The sequence below is a fragment of the Electrophorus electricus genome, chromosome 1, assembly GCF_041902795.1.
Source record: "Electrophorus electricus isolate QZ-2024a chromosome 1, ASM4190279v1, whole genome shotgun sequence".
Taxonomy (NCBI): domain Eukaryota; kingdom Metazoa; phylum Chordata; class Actinopteri; order Gymnotiformes; family Gymnotidae; genus Electrophorus; species Electrophorus electricus.
Genome location: NC_137497.1, coordinates 22,729,082 through 22,748,614, shown reverse-complemented (window position 1 = coordinate 22,748,614; position 19,533 = coordinate 22,729,082). Strand labels below are relative to the sequence as shown.

Here is a 19,533-nt window from a genome sequence, read left to right as displayed (position 1 = left end):
TTTCCCTTCAATTTGTTGCGCTCAATTTATTTCTATGGCTTTTATTCCCCATCTCGGTACGTCCAGACTTTACTGTAAAAGTGAGATTTAATGGGCAAAGTTAGTGGCCACACCGACAGACCGAGCTAACTAGCTGCTCGTTAACCTGTCTGTGTCGGACACAGTGCAAGTTTTCTCTCAGACATCTTGGTTATCAGTTGTGGGTGAATGAATGAATGAAGTTAATGAAGTCATTTCCACTTCATCTGAAGTTAACATTTGCGGTACAATGACCTGTGCTACTGAAAATGACTGATTGTTATTTCAAACAACAATTAAATAGCACTTAAGCTTCACTAGCTGGGGATACAGAGTTATCTGATTAACTGCAAAGAAGCTCCTTTTATCAAAGTCCATTTTCAAACACGTTATTAACATAGTCCTGAGTAATGTACATTAATGCTGATTTAAAAAATGTTTAGGCATCAATTTTAGCATTAATTTTGGTTTGTTTCTCTTGATCCCTTAGAATGTTTTCCAAACTGGCATCTCCATATTCCAGGCCAGCACCTGTGAGGGTGAGGTGAGTGGCTACATATACAGCTGAGAGAGCAGAGACATACACATTAGTGGAAGGTGTGCTGGTTAAGTCCACCAAGAGGGTTGATACTTGTGCTCGCTCTGACGGGGAGCATTTTGTAGTGGCCCATTTAAAAAAATGATGATTGTCATCGGATTGGTTGTCTTATTTCATCAATGGCTACAATTTATCAGAAAAATATGGTAGCTCTCAAATGTATTTCAGTCCATCCACAGGAGTGTTTATAACAGATGAGGTCACAGTGTCTTTAGATCTGGAAGTATAATGCCGCAATGCTGTATGTCCTCCCTCCCCAACCTATAAAGACCTTCCTGACTGGAAAGCAGACTAGTGTGCACTCTCAGGGAGGGTTTTCAGTGTAAGTATTATTTGTAAAAATATTAGCCTAATTAAATATGTGCTATGACCGTTAGTGTCATAAGAGATAAATTTAACCTTAATCTTAATCTGCGCATATCTTATACCGACCATAACAAACCATTACTGAAATGACAAACATGACACTTGTTTTTAAACTCTAAACTCGATTGACTGTTTAAATCTTGTCCATTGGTGTCCTCACAATAGCAGAGTGTAAATTAATTTTATATATTGTATCTAAGAACATTTATATAAATACTGTCTATGAAATCATTTCCAAATAGCATATGGCTAACAATACACTTTCTTACATAAACTGTGAGTCAGTGAAAGCACCACAGCAAATGTTGATTTTGCCTTTTAACACAAACGTTTGTGAAAATCCACGTACTAAGTTGCTGTATTGACCAATTTTTATTGAGCGTTTATTTGCTAATTTCAGTAATTATTCAATGTGGTTGATTTGCAACTGAAGCCTCTGAGGGTAAGAGAAATATTAATATTGGTATTTTTTCACGTTGTTTTTTCCGCCGCTTGTGGTGACGTTAATAGGTGACTGCATTAATCGGTCATACTTATGTTGAATCGGTTTTCGTTGTTTGTGATTTGCTTCTGTTATTTCGCGATTGCTTTCTTTTGTGCAGGGATATACGTTTTGTTTTTTTGTTTTTTTAATTAAGTGTCATTTGTTGTATTTACTAATCTGTGACTCATTCGGGTCATTAATCATGAGAGGGTTTAAAAGGATTTATTACTATCAACATAGTACTAGACACATTTCTGGAGGCACCGCGCTAATTTGCATTGATCTAACACGAAATTTCTGAGATGTGCTCCCTCTGAATGATTTCATTAGGGCGCCTTTAGGCAGAGGTTACACGCGGGTTTAATTTTTGAAACATTTTGAATCAAGTTTCAGGTTGAAAGGCGACATCTGTAACGGTGAGTTTAAGAGTTTTTATATAGATGTACTTCTGATTACCGTCCAGATATGCGCGCTAGCTGTCAGAAAGTGATTTATGAACATAACGGCTCAGCAATATAGGACGGAAAAAGTATCCATCTGCATAGATAATAAATGAATATGTAATATTTAGTGAAGCTGCCAGGAATGGCAAGGGTGATGGTTTCTATAAGGTAACAGTTAATATAAAATATTAATTTATACACTTGATCATCTTACTGAACCTGAGCTTACGCGACAATCGGCGACCTGCCTCCAAACGTCTCTCCGTGTCCGTGTCTCCGCCTCGGCCGCTGTACTCGAACAGAAAGCTGAAGTCAAACTCGGGTTCCCATTTCGGGTCGGCGTGGCTTAGACTGCGTGGATACGGCTGCCTATCCTCTGCTCGGAGAGGAACAGGGGCGCTCGCATCCTGCGCAGTCACACCGCACCTCTTAACTTTCATGTGAAAAAACAAATAAACCGCACACACATTTATCCGCAAGCATATATGCTTGCCTGAGTTGAAACGGATTGGCCTGCCACTTGTGTGTCTTGGTGAATTGTAGGTTGAAAGAACCATAAAGAGAAAGATAAGGGTTTGGAGGAGAAAAAAATTTGACATTTCAAGTTCCAACATCTCTAGCAGTTAGTTTAAAAGTGTTTATATGTCGATGTACTTCTGATTACCGTCCAAATATGCGCGCTAGCTGTCAGAAAGTCTGATTTATGAACGCAACTAGGCAACTGCATAGATAATAAATTAATATGTAATGTTTAGTGCAGCTGTTTTAAAGTTTGCATGTCTGCTAAGAACTCTGATTGTTCTCGCGGACTGTTGAACGGGTTCATGTGTTCATTTAGGGACTTTAGCTCGTGCACTGAGCGATAGTAGCTGTGCGCTTTGTTCCCTCCGCGTGCTGTTCTGCCTTCTTATGCTGCAGTTCAGTAGATGGACTGTGTGTCTCCTGGCGTGCAGGTACCTCAGTAAATGCGTTTGGTAGGAGATAATGTCCATGTGGCGTACAAACCTTTATTGCTATTAAATAATAATAATAATAATAATAATAATAATATTCAAAAGCACTGTCGCACTCTGTGATTAGCCAGTGGGTTTCACTGCCTCTATTTTTTATCCCACATTTTTCTCCACAATATTTGCGAGGTCGTTAGATAAATATCCCAAGTACGAATGTTGCTACATAAACTCACCGGTAACTTTATTAAGAACACCTGCCTTGCACATACAGTAACTGTCTACTTTAGTACATACTGTAACGCTTGGAGTTAGTCCTGTTTAAATTATGCTCCAACCCAGATGAGCAGATCTTTGGAACTGGTAGAGAGAAGCCTGTGAAGCACGTGGAGGAGATGCGGAGCAGAATCACTCAGTTTAGTAGTAAACTTGCTGGTTTATTCACCACGTGACACAGGCTCGCTCCTGGAGTATTGTAGACAGCTCATACATGAGTTGTAAAAACATCCACAGCTCATAACGCGTTTCTAAAGAAGTAAATAACGATAAATGAAGAGCTGGGTCCGGCAACGTCCGTCACGCACAGTACAAAACCAACTCTTCCGCGTGGCCTACGTGCACACGCCTTTTACGTAAACGTAACTTAAGGGGACAGTCCGCAAATTACTGACCGTTACAATACTCCTGTTTTATAGGTGCATTACAGACTAATTGATTCTGCATGTTGCCAGGAACAGTTTATCAGCCCAAAGAAAAACTGTTTCAGGTTTATTTCTGTGTTTGTCATGTACATTTAAGGCTGGTAACAGTGCATCCACTGGCGGACAGTTTCAGGTTTTCTGGGTCATCAAGTCTTTCATGAGCTGGATCAGATGGGAAACTGTGCAGGGCGGTGCGTCCCCAAAACCAAGGTTCAGAACCTCATGTGTTAAAACCTTTCGGACAGGATTCATTTGACATGGCGAGGTGTGGTAATGTAATTATTTCCCTCGTTCCTCAGTGATTTTACTCTCGTCATGTCCGTCATTTTACCTACTGCAGTGTCAGTAATAATTATTGCGTCCTTTTCCTGCTATAAACGGCTGTTTGCTGTAATCTCAGGGGTTTTTAATCCCGGGCGAATATCCAGGGTTCACATATCAGAGTTTGGGCGCTTTTTTTCTCCAATCTCGGAAGTGCTCGAATAGGCAAATGACTTCTCAGAGGTTTTAAGTAAATTCCCCTACACATATGTAACCTGCTAATGTTCAAACCCAAGTCATTACTATAAGTGGTTTCATTAAATAACAGAATTCTGTGCAAATGTGTGAAAAATATTTAGTGGTTGCGACCAACGAAGGCTACGTATCACACATGGATGTTTTAGTGAGACAGTAATACATAAATCCATTAGCCGCTGACATGTCTGTAATTTATCCTGAGGTTTCTGATCCTGTGTGAGTCTGTTATACACTCCAGAGGTCTTGTGGTAAAGTTGCTATATGTACATATGACTGGAAAATGAGTCCCGTCTGATTAGTAGTTTAGTGTTGCCAGAAATATCAAACACAGCATGACTGCTGGGAATAAGGGAGCTGAACAGTGACACAACGTACTGGCAGGTAGGACTGTGATGTTCTGGACCCTGGACTAACCCCTCTCTGGTAAAGGAGGATTACTGTGCTGCTGAGGTGTAGTGGGGTTTAGTCCTGTTTATTTTATGCCAGGTGCTGTAATCAGGGTACTGTAAATAAGTGACATTTTTCCTAATAGTGATCACTCTGCTCCTACCTGTACAGTACTGACTGGGGTTGTCCTGTCTCCTCTGTACAGTACTGAGTGGGTCCTCCTGTCTCCTCTGTACAGTACTGACTGGGTTCTCCTGTCTCCTCTGTACAGTACTGACTGGGTTCTCCTGTCCCCTCTGTACAGTACTGACTGGGTCCTCCTGTCCCCTCTCTACAGTACTGACTGGGTTCTCCTGTCTCCTCTGTATAGTACTGACTGGGTTCTCCTGTCTCCTCTGTACAGTACTGACTGGGTCCTCCTGTCTCCTCTGTACAGTACTGACTGGGTTCTCCTGTCTCCTCTGTACAGTACTCACTGGGTTCTCTTTTGTCTCCTCAGTCATGCTGTCCTGCAGCAGGTGTCACTGTGTTCTGCTGTTACAGCTGCGGACAGTCATAGCTGGTAAGTGGACAGAACAGGTTCTCTCAGGTCATCAGAATTTCATCCATGACTTTGGTGTGTTAACCAGACTATTGTACCTGCTTGACCTTTATCTTTATTTAATCTTCTTTATATTTAATAAAATTATTATTAAATTAAGTAATAAATTCTGACGGTTGTTTTTAATAATTCATTTTGCGCTGCACAGCGTAAACGATGCCATCCATTTTTATAACATTAAAATGGATAGTAAACTTGTTTACTGCATTGCTGCTATTCATGAGAACTGTACTGTATAACTCACTGTGGATATGTGGCTCCTTGTACCTACTGTATAACTACAGTGTCTGTCTCACTCATAGACCCCATTCATAGTCAGCTGGCTAAGGTAGCATGAACACAGTGATCCTTTACTAATAATGTCATAACCTTTTTTTCAGAACACTGAGAAGGGATAGGTTGCTAATGGCCCGCCCCCAGAGTGACAAAATTAATCAATTTCATTGGACAGATTTCCTGTCACTTTGCTAATAGACTTGCATTTCAGAACCATTTAATTAAAAGCTCACCAGAATGGTCATGTAGACACAGACATAGAAGGCACAGATGTCCCTGCAGTCGTATGAAAGAGCAGTATCAGTCAGTTCTGCTCTTACATAGAAATGCATATTTGAGTAACCAAGAATATTTAAGTAGTCTGAGTGAATGGTTGATTATTTTTAGTTTTACTGTATTTATAGAGAGAGCATGATACCAGTTTTTCTCTACTGATCTGATACTGATGTCTTGCATTTGATTGTCGCCTGATGTAAATACCAATCTGATATTTTTTCATTAAAAGCCACTGTGGTTCAGTTGTGTAGGGGATTATTTAGTGTGGGATGTATTTTATATATGTATAATTATATATTATATATAGATACTTGCGCTGTATCATGCATGGATATGACAGATAAAATAAATAACATTCTAAATAATAAATATTGTTTACAAGTTGATATTTATTGCCTTGATATGAAACATTTTCCTCTATAAATAAATGACAGTATTATTTTGTTTGATTTGTTTGATTTGTTTCTCTTTATCTACTTTCAGGACTTTTTTGACAATCTGATGAAGTTTTAGTTCATATATATGTAGAAATATAGAAACTTCTAAAGAGTTCCTAAACTTTCAAGCACCACTGTAACGTTTTAAACTCTCTTTTCTTAATGTGTCTTTCAGGTTCTTTTCCTTCAGTAAAGGTGAATCTTCATGATGATGCTACTCTCCCCTGCACTCAGACATGTTCTGGTCTGGTCACATGGACTTTATATCATAAACCACATGACGTACTGGCTCAGTGTAACCAGACGTCCTGCCAGTCAGAGGAGGGATTTCACATGTCCCATGATCAGTACCTGAAGGGAGATCTCTCCCTCACCATCACTGATGCTGATTACACTAAGAGGTCCTTGTACACCTGCGCCTGTAAAGGTCAAGAGCTCTGTGATGTGAGTCTACAGATAGAGGGTAAGTGTCCTCAATGGATTACCTAGTTATTGTTACTAAACCATTATTTATGTAGACAGAGAGAACTTTAAGTAGAACTTAGAGTATGTTCTAAGTAGAACATAGAATTGTAAACTTCAAATATCAGATATGTGGGGAAAAACAGAAGGAGCTTGTATGTAACGTTTAAATGTTTATATCAGATTTACCGTTCTGAGGTTACATGGTCAAATCAGTTGTATATTACATTGAAGTTTCTAATTGTTTTTTCCAAAGCCTGTAATTCTTCAGTTCAGATTAAGCCTGGTGAACCTCTGGTGCTGGATTTGCTCATATCAGAGTCAGTGGAGGTGATTTATAACAGCACAGGTGCAGCTGCTCCCTCTAGTGGACAGATCTGTACAGTGGCTGGACACTCACTGAAGTGTAAACCTGAATACACTCAGAGAGTGTTGCTTATCTCTGCTGTGGAGCTGCAAGGAACCACACCATCTGATAGTGGAGTTTACATCATCAGAGACACTAAGCATGAAGAGATTATACAGACATACACAGTTACTGTGGAAGGTAAGTATGGTTACTGTGATTTTAATGTTGCCTAGTTACTTTTTGTTGGGGAGGGGGGTGTGCGTAGTATCAGTAATTATGTTTACATGCACATCCGTGGTTCCGTTTTAGTTAGACTATGAATGCTGGGATCATGTAAACAGCGTGAACTGAGTGTCATAGTTTGAGGTCTTGGTCTTAGTTGAGGTCCTGTTTATCAAAGTATATCCCCAATAGAGCATGTGGACCTGGTTGATTTTCACTGGACTCTTTGAGGTGGATGGACATGCTTGAATCCAGCCACTGATGTTTTACACCACTTGGTGTGATGCTTGCTTGCTGATACCAAAACAAAAGAGTGATTGAGTGGGAAAAATTTGTGATTGTTTACGTCCCCTTCTTGATGCTCCTCCTCCACTTGATGAAGTCTTCTGTCCTGTGCTGGAATTGTTCTCGGCTGCGGTGTTGTCTTGATTGGCTGCCTCATTCTACCCAGCGCATAAGGGGAATATAAGGGGAAGACTGGGAAGAAGCGACAGACAGAGATACATCTTCACTGTGGTGTTCTTGTGTCTGTGTGGGGGTCGAGTCCCTATCTGGGTGGAGTTTCCATGTTCTCCCTGTATCTGCGTAGGTTTCCTCTGGAATCCTCCCAAAAACATGGAGGTTAGGATGATTGGATACTCAAACTGTCCTGTATCAATGTGAGTTGTGCATGAATATAGATAAAGATAGATGTGTGTGTGTGTGTGTGTGTGTGTGTGTGTGTGTGTGTGTGTGTGTGTGTGTGTGTGTGTGTGTGTGTGTGTGTGTGTGTGTGTGTGTGTGTGTATGTTTGTTCAGTGATGGTTGGTGCTCTGTCCTGGTCTTAACCTCCTCCCCTTCTCCTACACCTGGTTCTCCTGTAGTTTCTAATAGAGAGAACACTGTGTGTAAATTGGCTGCTGCTTCTCATCTGTCTGTGAGTGATTTGAGTGTGTCCAGCTATGGTTGGTGCTCTGTGTGTGTGTATATGTCCAGCTGTGGATGGTGCTCTGTGTGTGTGTGTATGTCCAGCTATGGGTGGTGCTCTGCGTGTGTGTGTATATGTCCAGCTATGGGTGGTGCTCTGCGTGTGTGTGTATATGTCCAGCTATGGGTGGTGCTCTACGTATGTGTGTATATGTCCAGCTATGGGTGCTGCTCTGTGTGTGTGTGTGTGTGTGTGTGTGTGTGTGTGTGTGTGTGTGTGTGTGTGTGTGTGTATGTCCAGCTATGGGTGGTGCTCTGCGTGTGTGTGTATATGTCCAGCTATGGGTGGTGCTCTGCGTGTGTGTGTATATGTCCAGCTATGGGTGGTGCTCTACGTATGTGTGTATATGTCCAGCTATGGATGGTGCTCTGTGTGTGTGTGTATGTCCAGCTATGGGTGGTGCTCTGCGTATGTGTGTATATGTCCAGCTATGGGTGCTGCTCTGCGTGTGTGTGTATATGTCCAGCTATGGGTGGTGCTCTGCGTGTGTGTGTATATGTCCAGCTATGGGTGGTGCTCTACGTATGTGTGTATATGTCCAGCTATGGGTGCTGCTCTGTGTGTGTGTGTATATGTCCAGCTATGGGTGCTGCTCTGTGTGTGTGTGTATATGTCCAGCTATGGGTGGTGCTCTGTGTGTGTGTATATGTCCAGCTATGGGTGGTGCTCTGTGTGTGTGTATATGTCCAGCTATGGGTGGTGCTCTACGTATGTGTGTATATGTCCAGCTATGGGTGCTGCTCTGTGTGTGTGTGTATATGTCCAGCTATGGGTGGTGCTCTACGTATGTGTGTATGTCCAGCTATGGGTGGTGCTCTACGTATGTGTGTATATGTCCAGCTATGGATGGTGCTCTGTGTGTGTGTGTGTGTGTGTGTGTGTGTGTGTGTGTGTGTGTGTGTATGTCCAGCTATGGGTGGTGCTCTGCGTGTGTGTGTATATGTCCAGCTATGGGTGGTGCTCTGCGTGTGTGTGTATATGTCCAGCTATGGGTGGTGCTCTACGTATGTGTGTATATGTCCAGCTATGGATGGTGCTCTGTGTGTGTGTGTATGTCCAGCTATGGGTGGTGCTCTGCGTATGTGTGTATATGTCCAGCTATGGGTGCTGCTCTGCGTGTGTGTGTATATGTCCAGCTATGGGTGGTGCTCTGCGTGTGTGTGTATATGTCCAGCTATGGGTGGTGCTCTACGTATGTGTGTATATGTCCAGCTATGGGTGCTGCTCTGTGTGTGTGTGTATATGTCCAGCTATGGGTGCTGCTCTGTGTGTGTGTGTATATGTCCAGCTATGGGTGGTGCTCTGTGTGTGTGTATATGTCCAGCTATGGGTGGTGCTCTGTGTGTGTGTATATGTCCAGCTATGGGTGGTGCTCTACGTATGTGTGTATATGTCCAGCTATGGGTGCTGCTCTGTGTGTGTGTGTATATGTCCAGCTATGGGTGGTGCTCTGTGTGTGTGTATATGTCCAGCTATGGGTGGTGCTCTACGTATGTGTGTATATGTCCAGCTATGGGTGCTGCTCTGTGTGTGTGTGTATATGTCCAGCTATGGGTGGTGCTCTACGTATGTGTGTATGTCCAGCTATGGGTGGTGCTCTACGTATGTGTGTATATGTCCAGCTATGGATGGTGCTCTGTGTGTGTGTGTGTGTGTGTGTGTGTGTGTGTGTGTATGTCCAGCTATGGGTGGTGCTCTGCGTGTGTGTGTATATGTCCAGCTATGGGTGGTGCTCTACGTATGTGTGTATATGCCCAGCTATGGGTGGTGCTCTGTGTGTGTGTGAGTATGTCCAGCTATGGGTGGTGCTCTACGTGTGTGTGTATATGTCCAGCTATGGGTGGTGCTCTACGTATGTGTGTATGTCCAGCTATGGGTGGTGCTCTGTGTGTGTGAATGTCCAGCTATGGGTGGTGCTCTGCGTGTGTGTGTATATGTCCAGCTATGGGTGGTGCTCTACGTATGTGTGTATGTCCAGCTATGGGTGGTGCTCTGTGTGTGTGTGTGTATGTCCAGCTATGGGTGGTGCTCTACGTGTGTGTGTGTGTGTGTATGTCCAGCTATGGGTGGTGCTCTACGTATGTGTGTATGTCCAGCTATGGGTGCTGCTCTACGTATGTGTGTGTATGTCCAGCTATGGGTGCTGCTCTGTGTGTGTGTATATGTCCAGCTATGGATGGTGCTCTGTGTGTGTGTGTATGTCCAGCTATGGGTGGTGCTCTGCGTGTGTGTGTATATGTCCAGCTATGGGTGGTGCTCTGCGTGTGTGTGTATATGTCCAGCTATGGGTGGTGCTCTACGTATGTGTGTATATGTCCAGCTATGGGTGGTGCTCTACGTATGTGTGTATATGTCCAGCTATGGGTGGTGCTCTACGTATGTGTGTATATGTCCAGCTATGGGTGGTGCTCTGCGTGTGTGTGTATATGTCCAGCTATGGGTGGTGCTCTACGTATGTGTGTATATGTCCAGCTATGGGTGGTGCTCTACGTATGTGTGTATATGTCCAGCTATGGGTGGTGCTCTACGTATGTGTGTGTATGTCCAGCTATGGGTGGTGCTCTACGTATGTGTGTGTATGTCCAGCTATGGGTGCTGCTCTGCGTGTGTGTGTATATGTCCAGCTATGGGTGCTGCTCTGCGTGTGTGTGTGTATGTCCAGCTATGGGTGGTGCTCTACGTATGTGTGTATATGTCCAGCTATGGATGGTGCTCTGTGTGTGTGTGTGTGTGTATGTCCAGCTATGGGTGGTGCTCTGCGTGTGTGTGTATGTCCAGCTATGGGTGCTGCTCTACGTATGTGTGTATATGTCCAGCTATGGGTGCTGCTCTACGTATGTGTGTATGTCCAGCTATGGGTGGTGCTCTACGTATGTGTGTATGTCCAGCTATGGGTGCTGCTCTACGTATGTGTGTATATGTCCAGCTATGGGTGGTGCTCTACGTGTGTGTGTATATGTCCAGCTATGGGTGCTGCTCTACGTATGTGTGTATATGTCCAGCTATGGGTGCTGCTCTACGTATGTGTGTATATGTCCAGCTATGGGTGCTGCTCTACGTATGTGTGTATATGTCCAGCTATGGGTGCTGCTCTGTGTGTGTGTGTGTGTGTGTGTGTGTGTGTGTGTGTGTGTGTGTGTGTGTGTATATGTCCAGCTATGGGTGGTGCTCTACGTATGTGTGTGTATGTCCAGCTATGGGTGGTGCTCTGTGTGTGTGTGTGTGTGTGTGTGTGTGTGTGTGTGTGTGTATATGTCCAGCTATGGGTGGTGCTCTACGTATGTGTGTGTATGTCCAGCTATGGGTGGTGCTCTGTGTGTGTGTGTGTGTGTGTGTGTGTATATGTCCAGCTATGGGTGGTGCTCTACGTATGTGTGTGTATGTCCAGCTATGGGTGGTGCTCTGTGTGTGTGTGTGTGTGTGTGTGTGTGTGTGTGTGTGTGTGTGTATATGTCCAGCTATGGGTGGTGCTCTACGTATGTGTGTATATGTCCAGCTATGGGTGGTGCTCTACGTATGTGTGTATATGTCCAGCTATGGGTGCTGCTCTACGTATGTGTGCATATGTCCAGCTATGGGTGCTGCTCTACGTATGTGTGTATGTCCAGCTATGGGTGGTGCTCTACGTATGTGTGTATATGTCCAGCTATGGGTGCTGCTCTACGTATGTGTGTATGTCCAGCTATGGGTGGTGCTCTACGTATGTGTGTGTATGTCCAGCTATGGGTGCTGCTCTGCGTGTGTGTGTATATGTCCAGCTATGGGTGCTGCTCTACGTGTGTGTGTATATGTCCAGCTATGGGTGCTGCTCTACGTGTGTGTGTATGTCCAGCTATGGGTGGTGCTCTGTGTGTGTGTGTGTGTATATGTCCAGCTATGGGTGGTGCTCTGCGTGTGTGTGTATATGTCCAGCTATGGGTGCTGCTCTACGTGTGTGTGTATATGTCCAGCTATGGGTGCTGCTCTACGTATGTGTGTATATGTCCAGCTATGGGTGCTGTTCTACGTATGTGTGTATATGTCCAGCTATGGGTGCTGCTCTACGTATGTGTGTATATGTCCAGCTATGGGTGCTGCTCTACGTATGTGTGTATATGTCCAGCTATGGGTGCTGCTCTGTGTGTGTGTGTATATGTCCAGCTATGGGTGGTGCTCTGCGTGTGTGTGTATATGTCCAGCTATGGGTGGTGCTCTACGTATGTGTGTATATGTCCAGCTATGGGTGGTGCTCTACGTATGTGTGTATATGTCCAGCTATGGGTGCTGCTCTACGTATGTGTGTGTATGTCCAGCTATGGGTGGTGCTCTATGTATGTGTATATGTCCAGCTATGGGTGGTGCTCTGTCCTGGTCTGAACCTCCTCCCCTTCCCCTGCACCCTTCAGTCCCACAGGGGTCTGTGGTTTCTGACAGACTGTGTGTGTAAATTGGCTGCCGCTTCAGTGATTTGTCTATCAGTGATTTGAGAATAAAAGCTGATTTCTGTCTGTAAAGTGTCCTTGAGTTTGAGAAAGGTGCTAAATAAATGTAACCAATAATATTATTATTATTATTATTATTATTATTATTATTATTATTATTAATAATAATAGTAGTTGTATTTCTAGTGTGTCTTATGTTTTTTTTTTTTTTAGTTTGGCCTTGTCTGCTCCTGAAGCTCAATCCCTCTACAGCCGACCCTCAATAAATCAACAAATACTTCAGCCTCAATACCACTGTTTACTGTAGTAATTATGCTGTGTGTTAATAAGTAAATGTAGTCAGTGATGGTGTAGTAGTTATGCTGTGTGTTAATATGTAAATATAGTCAGTGATGGTGCAGTAATTATGCTGTGTGTTAATATGTAAATATAGTCAGTGATGGTGCAGTAATTATGCTGTGTGTTAATATGTAAATATAGTCAGTGATGGTGCAGTAATTATGCTGTGTGTTAATATGTAAATGTAGTCAGTGATGGTGCAGTAATTATGCTGTGTGTTAATAAGTAAATGTAGTCAGTGATGGTGCAGTAATTATGCTGTGTGTTAATAAGTAAATGTAGTCAGTGATGGTGCAGTAATTATGCTGTGTGTTAATATGTAGATGTAGTCAGTGATGGTGCAGTAATTATGCTGTGTGTTAATATGTAAATGTAGTCAGTGAAGGTGCAGTAATTATGCTGTGTGTTAATAAGTAAATGTAGTCAGTGAAGGTGCAGTAATTATGCTGTGTGTTAATATGTAAATGTAGTCAGTGATGGTGCAGTAATTATGCTGTGTGTTAATAAGTAAATGTAGTCAGTGATGGTGCAGTAATTATGCTGTGTGTTAATATGTAGATGTAGTCAGTGATGGTGCAGTAATTATGCTGTGTGTTAATATGTAGATGTAGTCAGTGATGGTGTAGTAATTATGCTGTGTGTTAATATGTAAATGTAGTCAGTGATGGTGTAGTAATTATGCTGTGTGATAATATGTAAATGTAGTCAGTGATGGTGCAGTAATTATGCTGTGTGTTAATATGTAAATGTAGTCAGTGATGGTGCAGTAATTATGCTGTGTGTTAATATGTAGATGTAGTCAGTGATGGTGCAGTAATTATGCTGTGTGTTAATATGACAGACTGGAGCTTCAGCAGTGATCATAGTTATGACGGAGCACAGGTGGTGATCAGGGTGGTGGTGGTGGTTGTTGTTGTTGTTGTTGTTGTTGTTGTGTACCCCCCCCCCCCCCCCCTTTGTGTAGCTCATTCTCTCCACTGGTTCATTCACTTTGAACTCAGTATGTTTCTATTCTACATTTACAACACTATCTCTCTACAAGATCCAGATTTGTTTTAGTTTGATTTCTAAACAGTTCTCCATCACTGTACTAGTTACTTCCTGATTGAATTTGATTGAATTTGATCCCACAATCCCTCTTGATCTTGTCACAGTGACCAATCTCGTACATACACATATAATTATAACTCTGTATGTTTAAATACACACACACACACACACACAGATCCGCACTGCCTTTCTCTGTCCCATTCAGGGGTCAAAGATCAGTGTATGTATACATGATTAGAGCGCTCCTGAAGCTCACCTGGTAGAGCAGGTACAGTAAGGTTTGATTCATATTGATGAATATGTATCAATCACTATAAGAGGATCTGCCCAGTACTGTAAATATGTTTATGGAAATATTACTATGCGATCCTGTGATGTAATTTAATGCAACTGTAAATACTTTTGTCAAGTCATGGAAAAACAGACAATTTTGTCTGTAGTATCTTTGAATAGTTTAAATAGTTTAGTTGCCATTTGTCAACATGTTTTATTTAAGAGTTCCCCTTATTGTTCAGGTTATTGTAATGGTGAGCGGTAATGAGGTGGTCGCATGTGCGGAGGAGAGCGAGATTTCTTAGGGGCAAATCCAGAGTTGTAGTCAGAGTAGTCCAGGGTCATAGAATACATAACAAAAACAAGGGCTAGGATAACAAAGCCTAGGAAACACAAACCAAAAGCACACGAAGGCAAACAGGGAAAGCAGCTATAACAGAAAGAAGTAACATACGGAGTTAAGGAAAAACAAAACAGCTAGAATCAAACAGGCTAACATAAACAGAGGCTTAGAAACAAAGACGAGCTTACACACATGCAATACATGCAATACATGCAATACATGCAATACATGCAATACATGCAATACATGCAATACATGCAATACATGCAATACATGCCACACAAACACACGCAATGAACAGCAAAAACACAGGGAACCAGACAGGGTTTAAATACTTGAACTAATGAACACTAAACAAGGCGCAGGTGCAAATCATGAACAGTGAAAACCAAAACAGGGACTGGAACAGGACTGGAAAAGTGAAACTTGAGAAAGGAAACCATAGAGACGGACAATAGGAAGGACCAAACAAGACATTTATTCATGACATACATTCTGTTTCACAAGTGATGGGCACTATGTCCACAAACTGGACAACAGACTAAAGCAAACCAGGGGGAAAGAGAAGAAGAAAACACATCTGAGAAATTCATCTCATGCGGTTGTGAATCCAGATTAGATTACAAGACACTTTTCATGGTTTCTGTCTTTGAGGTTGTGATTACATTTTAATTTTTGCCTGATTTTACATTATCTACGTTTTGTCCTTTTACTGGAATCCCAGAGATGACCATAAACATCTTACGAGGCTTGTTTTAAATTTCATAGTTGAATTTCCTCTCAACTAAATCAAAACATTTATTTTTTAAATATCTGCTGTGGAATTCCCTACATGTTCATGTGAGTCGGGTAGAATGTCAGGCTCTCTTGTTAATGCTTCCTTGATGTTTTTAATATGGTGCACCTCCTAGTTTGAGTGGCTCACACCCCTCACTTCTACTCCTCATTCTCACCCTTCACTCCTATTTACTCTCTCACCCCTCACTCTCACTTCTCATTCTCACCCCTCACTCCTACTTACTCTCTCACCCCTCACACCTACCCACTTTCACCCCTCACTATCACTGCTCACTCCTACTCCTCACTCACCCATCACTCCTACTCACTCTCACACCTCACTCTCACTCATCACTCCTACTCCTTACTTTCACCCCCCTCCTCAATCTCACCCCTCACTCTCACCCCTCACTCCTACTCACTCTCACCCCTCACTCCTACTCACTCTCATCCCTCACTCTCACCTCTCACTCTCACCCCACACTCCTACTCCTCACTCTCACCCTTCACTCCTACTCCTCACTCCAAGTGAGAGACTAGTGATGGCCCCTACTGTGCCGAGGCTTCGGAGCACATGTCGAGAGCTCCAGGAAGTCTTTTATGAAACATGTATCGAGGCTTGCTTCTTTAAGGATGAATGACGTCACTGATGATGCCTGAAACCTCACTGGTTCAGGAAGCATTTCGAGTGTTGGCACAATTTATGAACACACATAAAGCGCAATGGATCCATGCAAAATTTGCATGTTTGTGTTCTGTCAATTTGCCTGTGACATTGATGAGCTTGTTTTCATGGAGCCTGCTAAAAGGAAAAGGGTTTCCCCTGTATGGAAACACTTTGAGCAGATCTCTCCAAATAAGGTATTGCACATAATATGCCTGTAAATAATGAAATGTGTTACTACTATAATATTCACAAGGCATTTTTTTTTTCCATTCCAAGCCACTGGGATACAACAACAACACCTCATCTGTGTTATTGTACTTGTCATGTATAATGAGGGGGATAGAGTTGGATCCAGCCAAGGTGGGTATACGTTTCCAATTTTCATATTTGTTAATCAACCATCATAATAATGACATTGACCACGATGCAACATTCATCACACACATCAAAAAATAAAAACAAAACATGTGCACATGTTCATGTAATGACTTCTGACATGCAAATACTGTAATTAAACCATAACCTGATTTTATTTTATTCACTGTTAACATAATATGCATATATATAATGTGTATATACTGTATATATATATATTTATATACTGCATTATTCTCTGCACCTTACATGTTATTTGCAGTTTGGACTGGATTACAAAGTCTAAAAATGACAAAGTGTAATCTAATCTTTACAAAGCAATGACCAGAAAGGAAGAGCTGGATGAGGCTTTGGTCTTCATGATTGTTAGAAACACACAACCATTTAGCACAGTTGAGGATAAAGGCTTCAGGGACTTAGTAGCAAAATTTGATCCAACCTATATTTTCCCAACTAGGAAAGTATGTGTGGTGACATGGATAAATTATGAGAGTAGTATTAAAAAAATAATATATTTCTTCCTTCCCTTTAGACCGCAAAGGCCATGGTTGAGGCCAAATATCAACAAGCGAAAGCGAAGACCAAAGTTGAGGTCCAGAAAGTTCATGCAGTGAGTGTGACAGCAGACAAACTACTTGGCTGTGACCTGCCATTTTATAGATGACAACACATGTCTGAAGTGCACATTACTCGGTGTAGTGAAATTCCCACAGGCGCACACAGCTGAAAATTTGGCCTGTGTGAAATCCTCTCTTATGGAAGAATGGGAAATAAAATCCAAAGTAACATGTCTAGTTACTGATGGCGCATCTGATATGATTGCCTGTGGCAAACAGCTGAAGCTGCGTCATGCCTTCTGCATTGCTCACACCCTGAATATAGTTGTTAAAAAAGCTCTTGAACTAACCCCAGTGCTGTCTGCCATTCCTACAAAGGCAAGGAAGCTGGTGGGCTATTTTAGAAGCAGCACAACTGTCAAAGTTAGTAACATTATTTTCACATTTGTATACACATTGTTTTATATTGCTACATATGTAACGTTTAGGTTTTTATTGTTAAAGGAGAAGCTGGACCTTGTTTAAGAGCATATGGGAAAACCAAAAAAGAAACTGATTCAGGAGGTTGAAACAAGGTGGTACAGCAGCTTTCAAATGCTGGAGCGATTAGTAGAACTCAGGGAGCCTGTAAGCACTGGCAGGCTTACAAACTGGTATTCCTGCTCTGACCTCTGATGAGTACAATAATGTTTGTGAGCTCCTGTCTATACTGTCTCCTTTTCACAAGGCCACTGTGGTGCTGTCAGAGGAGAAAAAGGTATCTGGCTCCAAAGTGGTGCTATTATTGAAAATGGTGGAAAAGATGCTCCAGGAAGAGGCAGCAAAGGCAACGGTCCCAGTAGCTAGTGAACTGGGAGAGACCTCATCAGGCTCCTTAGGGAAAAGCTCCACACAGCATGAGCATTATATTGCTGGGAACGCTGCTAGACCCAAGATACAAATCACTTGGATCCTTTAGCCCAAAAAAGGCAGATGAAGGAATAAAACAAGTCACCTTTGAATGTTCCAATGTAATAGCGTCTAGACAGTCACATTCAACCCCAGCTGCAGCTTCAACATCACAGGATGCTGTAGCTGAAAGACCTGGTTAGTATTTTTGCATTGGATTAAAGTCAATTTCAGAGTTATGATCTCATTCATATTATCTGGTTTTGCTTCTCAGGAAACAAACAGTGGTGTCATTTTGATGCCACATTCATGGAGGCCAGAAGAACTCACAATGTCACTGCTGATGCCACAGTTGAAGTGCAGACCTGGCAGAACTGAAGAAAAGCAGAACACAGGGTCCCCTCCAGTACTGGCAGAGGCAGAGGTGCATATATCCAAATCTCTACAGGCTTGCTGTGGGATACTTGTGCACCCCTGCCTTCTCAGTACCATGTGAAAGTGTTTTCTTCAAAGCCGGGGAAGTTATTTTCAAAAAGAGAAACCAACTGAATCCAAGCACAGTGGAAAAAATATTATTTCTTAATAAAAGTGAATGAAGTCACCACGGTATTCATAAGCATAACCATTTTCCCATCTTTGAAAAACACTGCAACAGTCTTAAAAACATCTTAACATAAACATCTCATGTCCTATTTGATTTATTTAAACATTGACTGGAATCAACCTGTTTTTTGACACTAGTAGACCTCCAAAACCATTACCTACACATCAAAAACAGATTAGATAATTGAATGAACCACACAAAATCATATTAAGTTGTTTTTATTTCTATTGTTGGCAGTGCCTATTCCCATGCTGACACTGGTGCAAAACAGCCAAGAGATCCATCACAAATAGTTGAAATGACAATAAAGGTTTAGCCAGCAGGGGGGTTTGTGTGCACATGAAGCCTCCAGATATGAACCTTTTTTTGAACCAATTGGATGGAAAGCTTCAAGGATTCATCTGGCAATCACTACAAAAACAAACAAAATGTTTAAAAAAAATAGAATTTAGCATTTACAAGTTACAAGTTCAATAAAAGAAAATCAGCAATCATAAATTCTCCAACATAAGTCAACATCAAAACTCCACTCTTGAAATTTCCTTTGGAAACTAATACAAGGAAAAACAGGAAATTGGGTTTTGTCACTTCCTGTCTTTAAGCAGGACAATTCCCCATAAAGCTCCCCTTCAAAGACAACATGGAAGACTCTCAAAAAAAATAAATAAAATCACAGGTAAGTTAATTTTTTCTTAATACACTTTTGTTTTACGTACTTAGTTAAAATATACAAACTTTTCTGGGTTAATCCTGTGTTTTAATTTACATACATATATAAATATATATACACACAGCATATGTGCATTTCAAACCCACAGTCCATGAACACACTGTGGTGGAGGGTAACTATCACAAGACATTACACTCATACTGTGTGCATCTGCACCTGTATCACTCCACCACACAGAAAACAGCATGAAAAACCTTTCCCAGTTTCCAAAGATTTCCAACTTTAATGTGTAGATTTGTACAGAGACTTCAACACAGTGAGTTATGATTCCACAGCATGTGTAACTTGTAGAACAGGGTGTATCATATGTACAGAAATCAACTGCAGCTGAACAGTCCTTTAGCATCATTTATTGTGCGTATGTTTTTTTTTTTGGGACTTCTCACTGGTACTCACAATTTGTTATTACATGGGTAGTACACGCGCACACACACACACACACACACACACACA

The 19,533-nt window shown here is 41.9% G+C and overlaps 1 protein-coding gene across 5 annotated transcripts in view; it reads left to right on the top strand.

Annotated features, from left to right (window-relative positions):
• LOC145657505 (uncharacterized) overlaps nt 1-19,533 on the top strand; it is a 22,090-nt gene extending 2,557 nt beyond the window's left edge. For 3 of the 5 annotated variants that reach the window (XM_081712650.1, XM_081712658.1, XM_081712654.1), the window contains 7 exons: nt 509-562; nt 4,966-5,028; nt 6,232-6,519; nt 6,775-7,065; nt 16,270-16,286; nt 16,834-16,911; nt 18,021-19,533. In XM_081712650.1, the coding sequence (XP_081568776.1) occupies nt 4,968-5,028; nt 6,232-6,519; nt 6,775-7,065; nt 16,270-16,286; nt 16,834-16,911; nt 18,021-18,242 (957 nt within the window). In that variant the 5' untranslated portion in view covers nt 509-562; nt 4,966-4,967 and the 3' untranslated portion in view covers nt 18,243-19,533. Of the gene's footprint in view, nt 1-508; nt 563-3,479; nt 3,826-4,965; nt 5,029-6,231; nt 6,520-6,774; nt 7,066-16,269; nt 16,287-16,833; nt 16,912-18,020 lie in introns of those variants that run through there. The other 2 variants (XM_081712672.1, XM_081712668.1) reach the window with 2 other exon arrangements.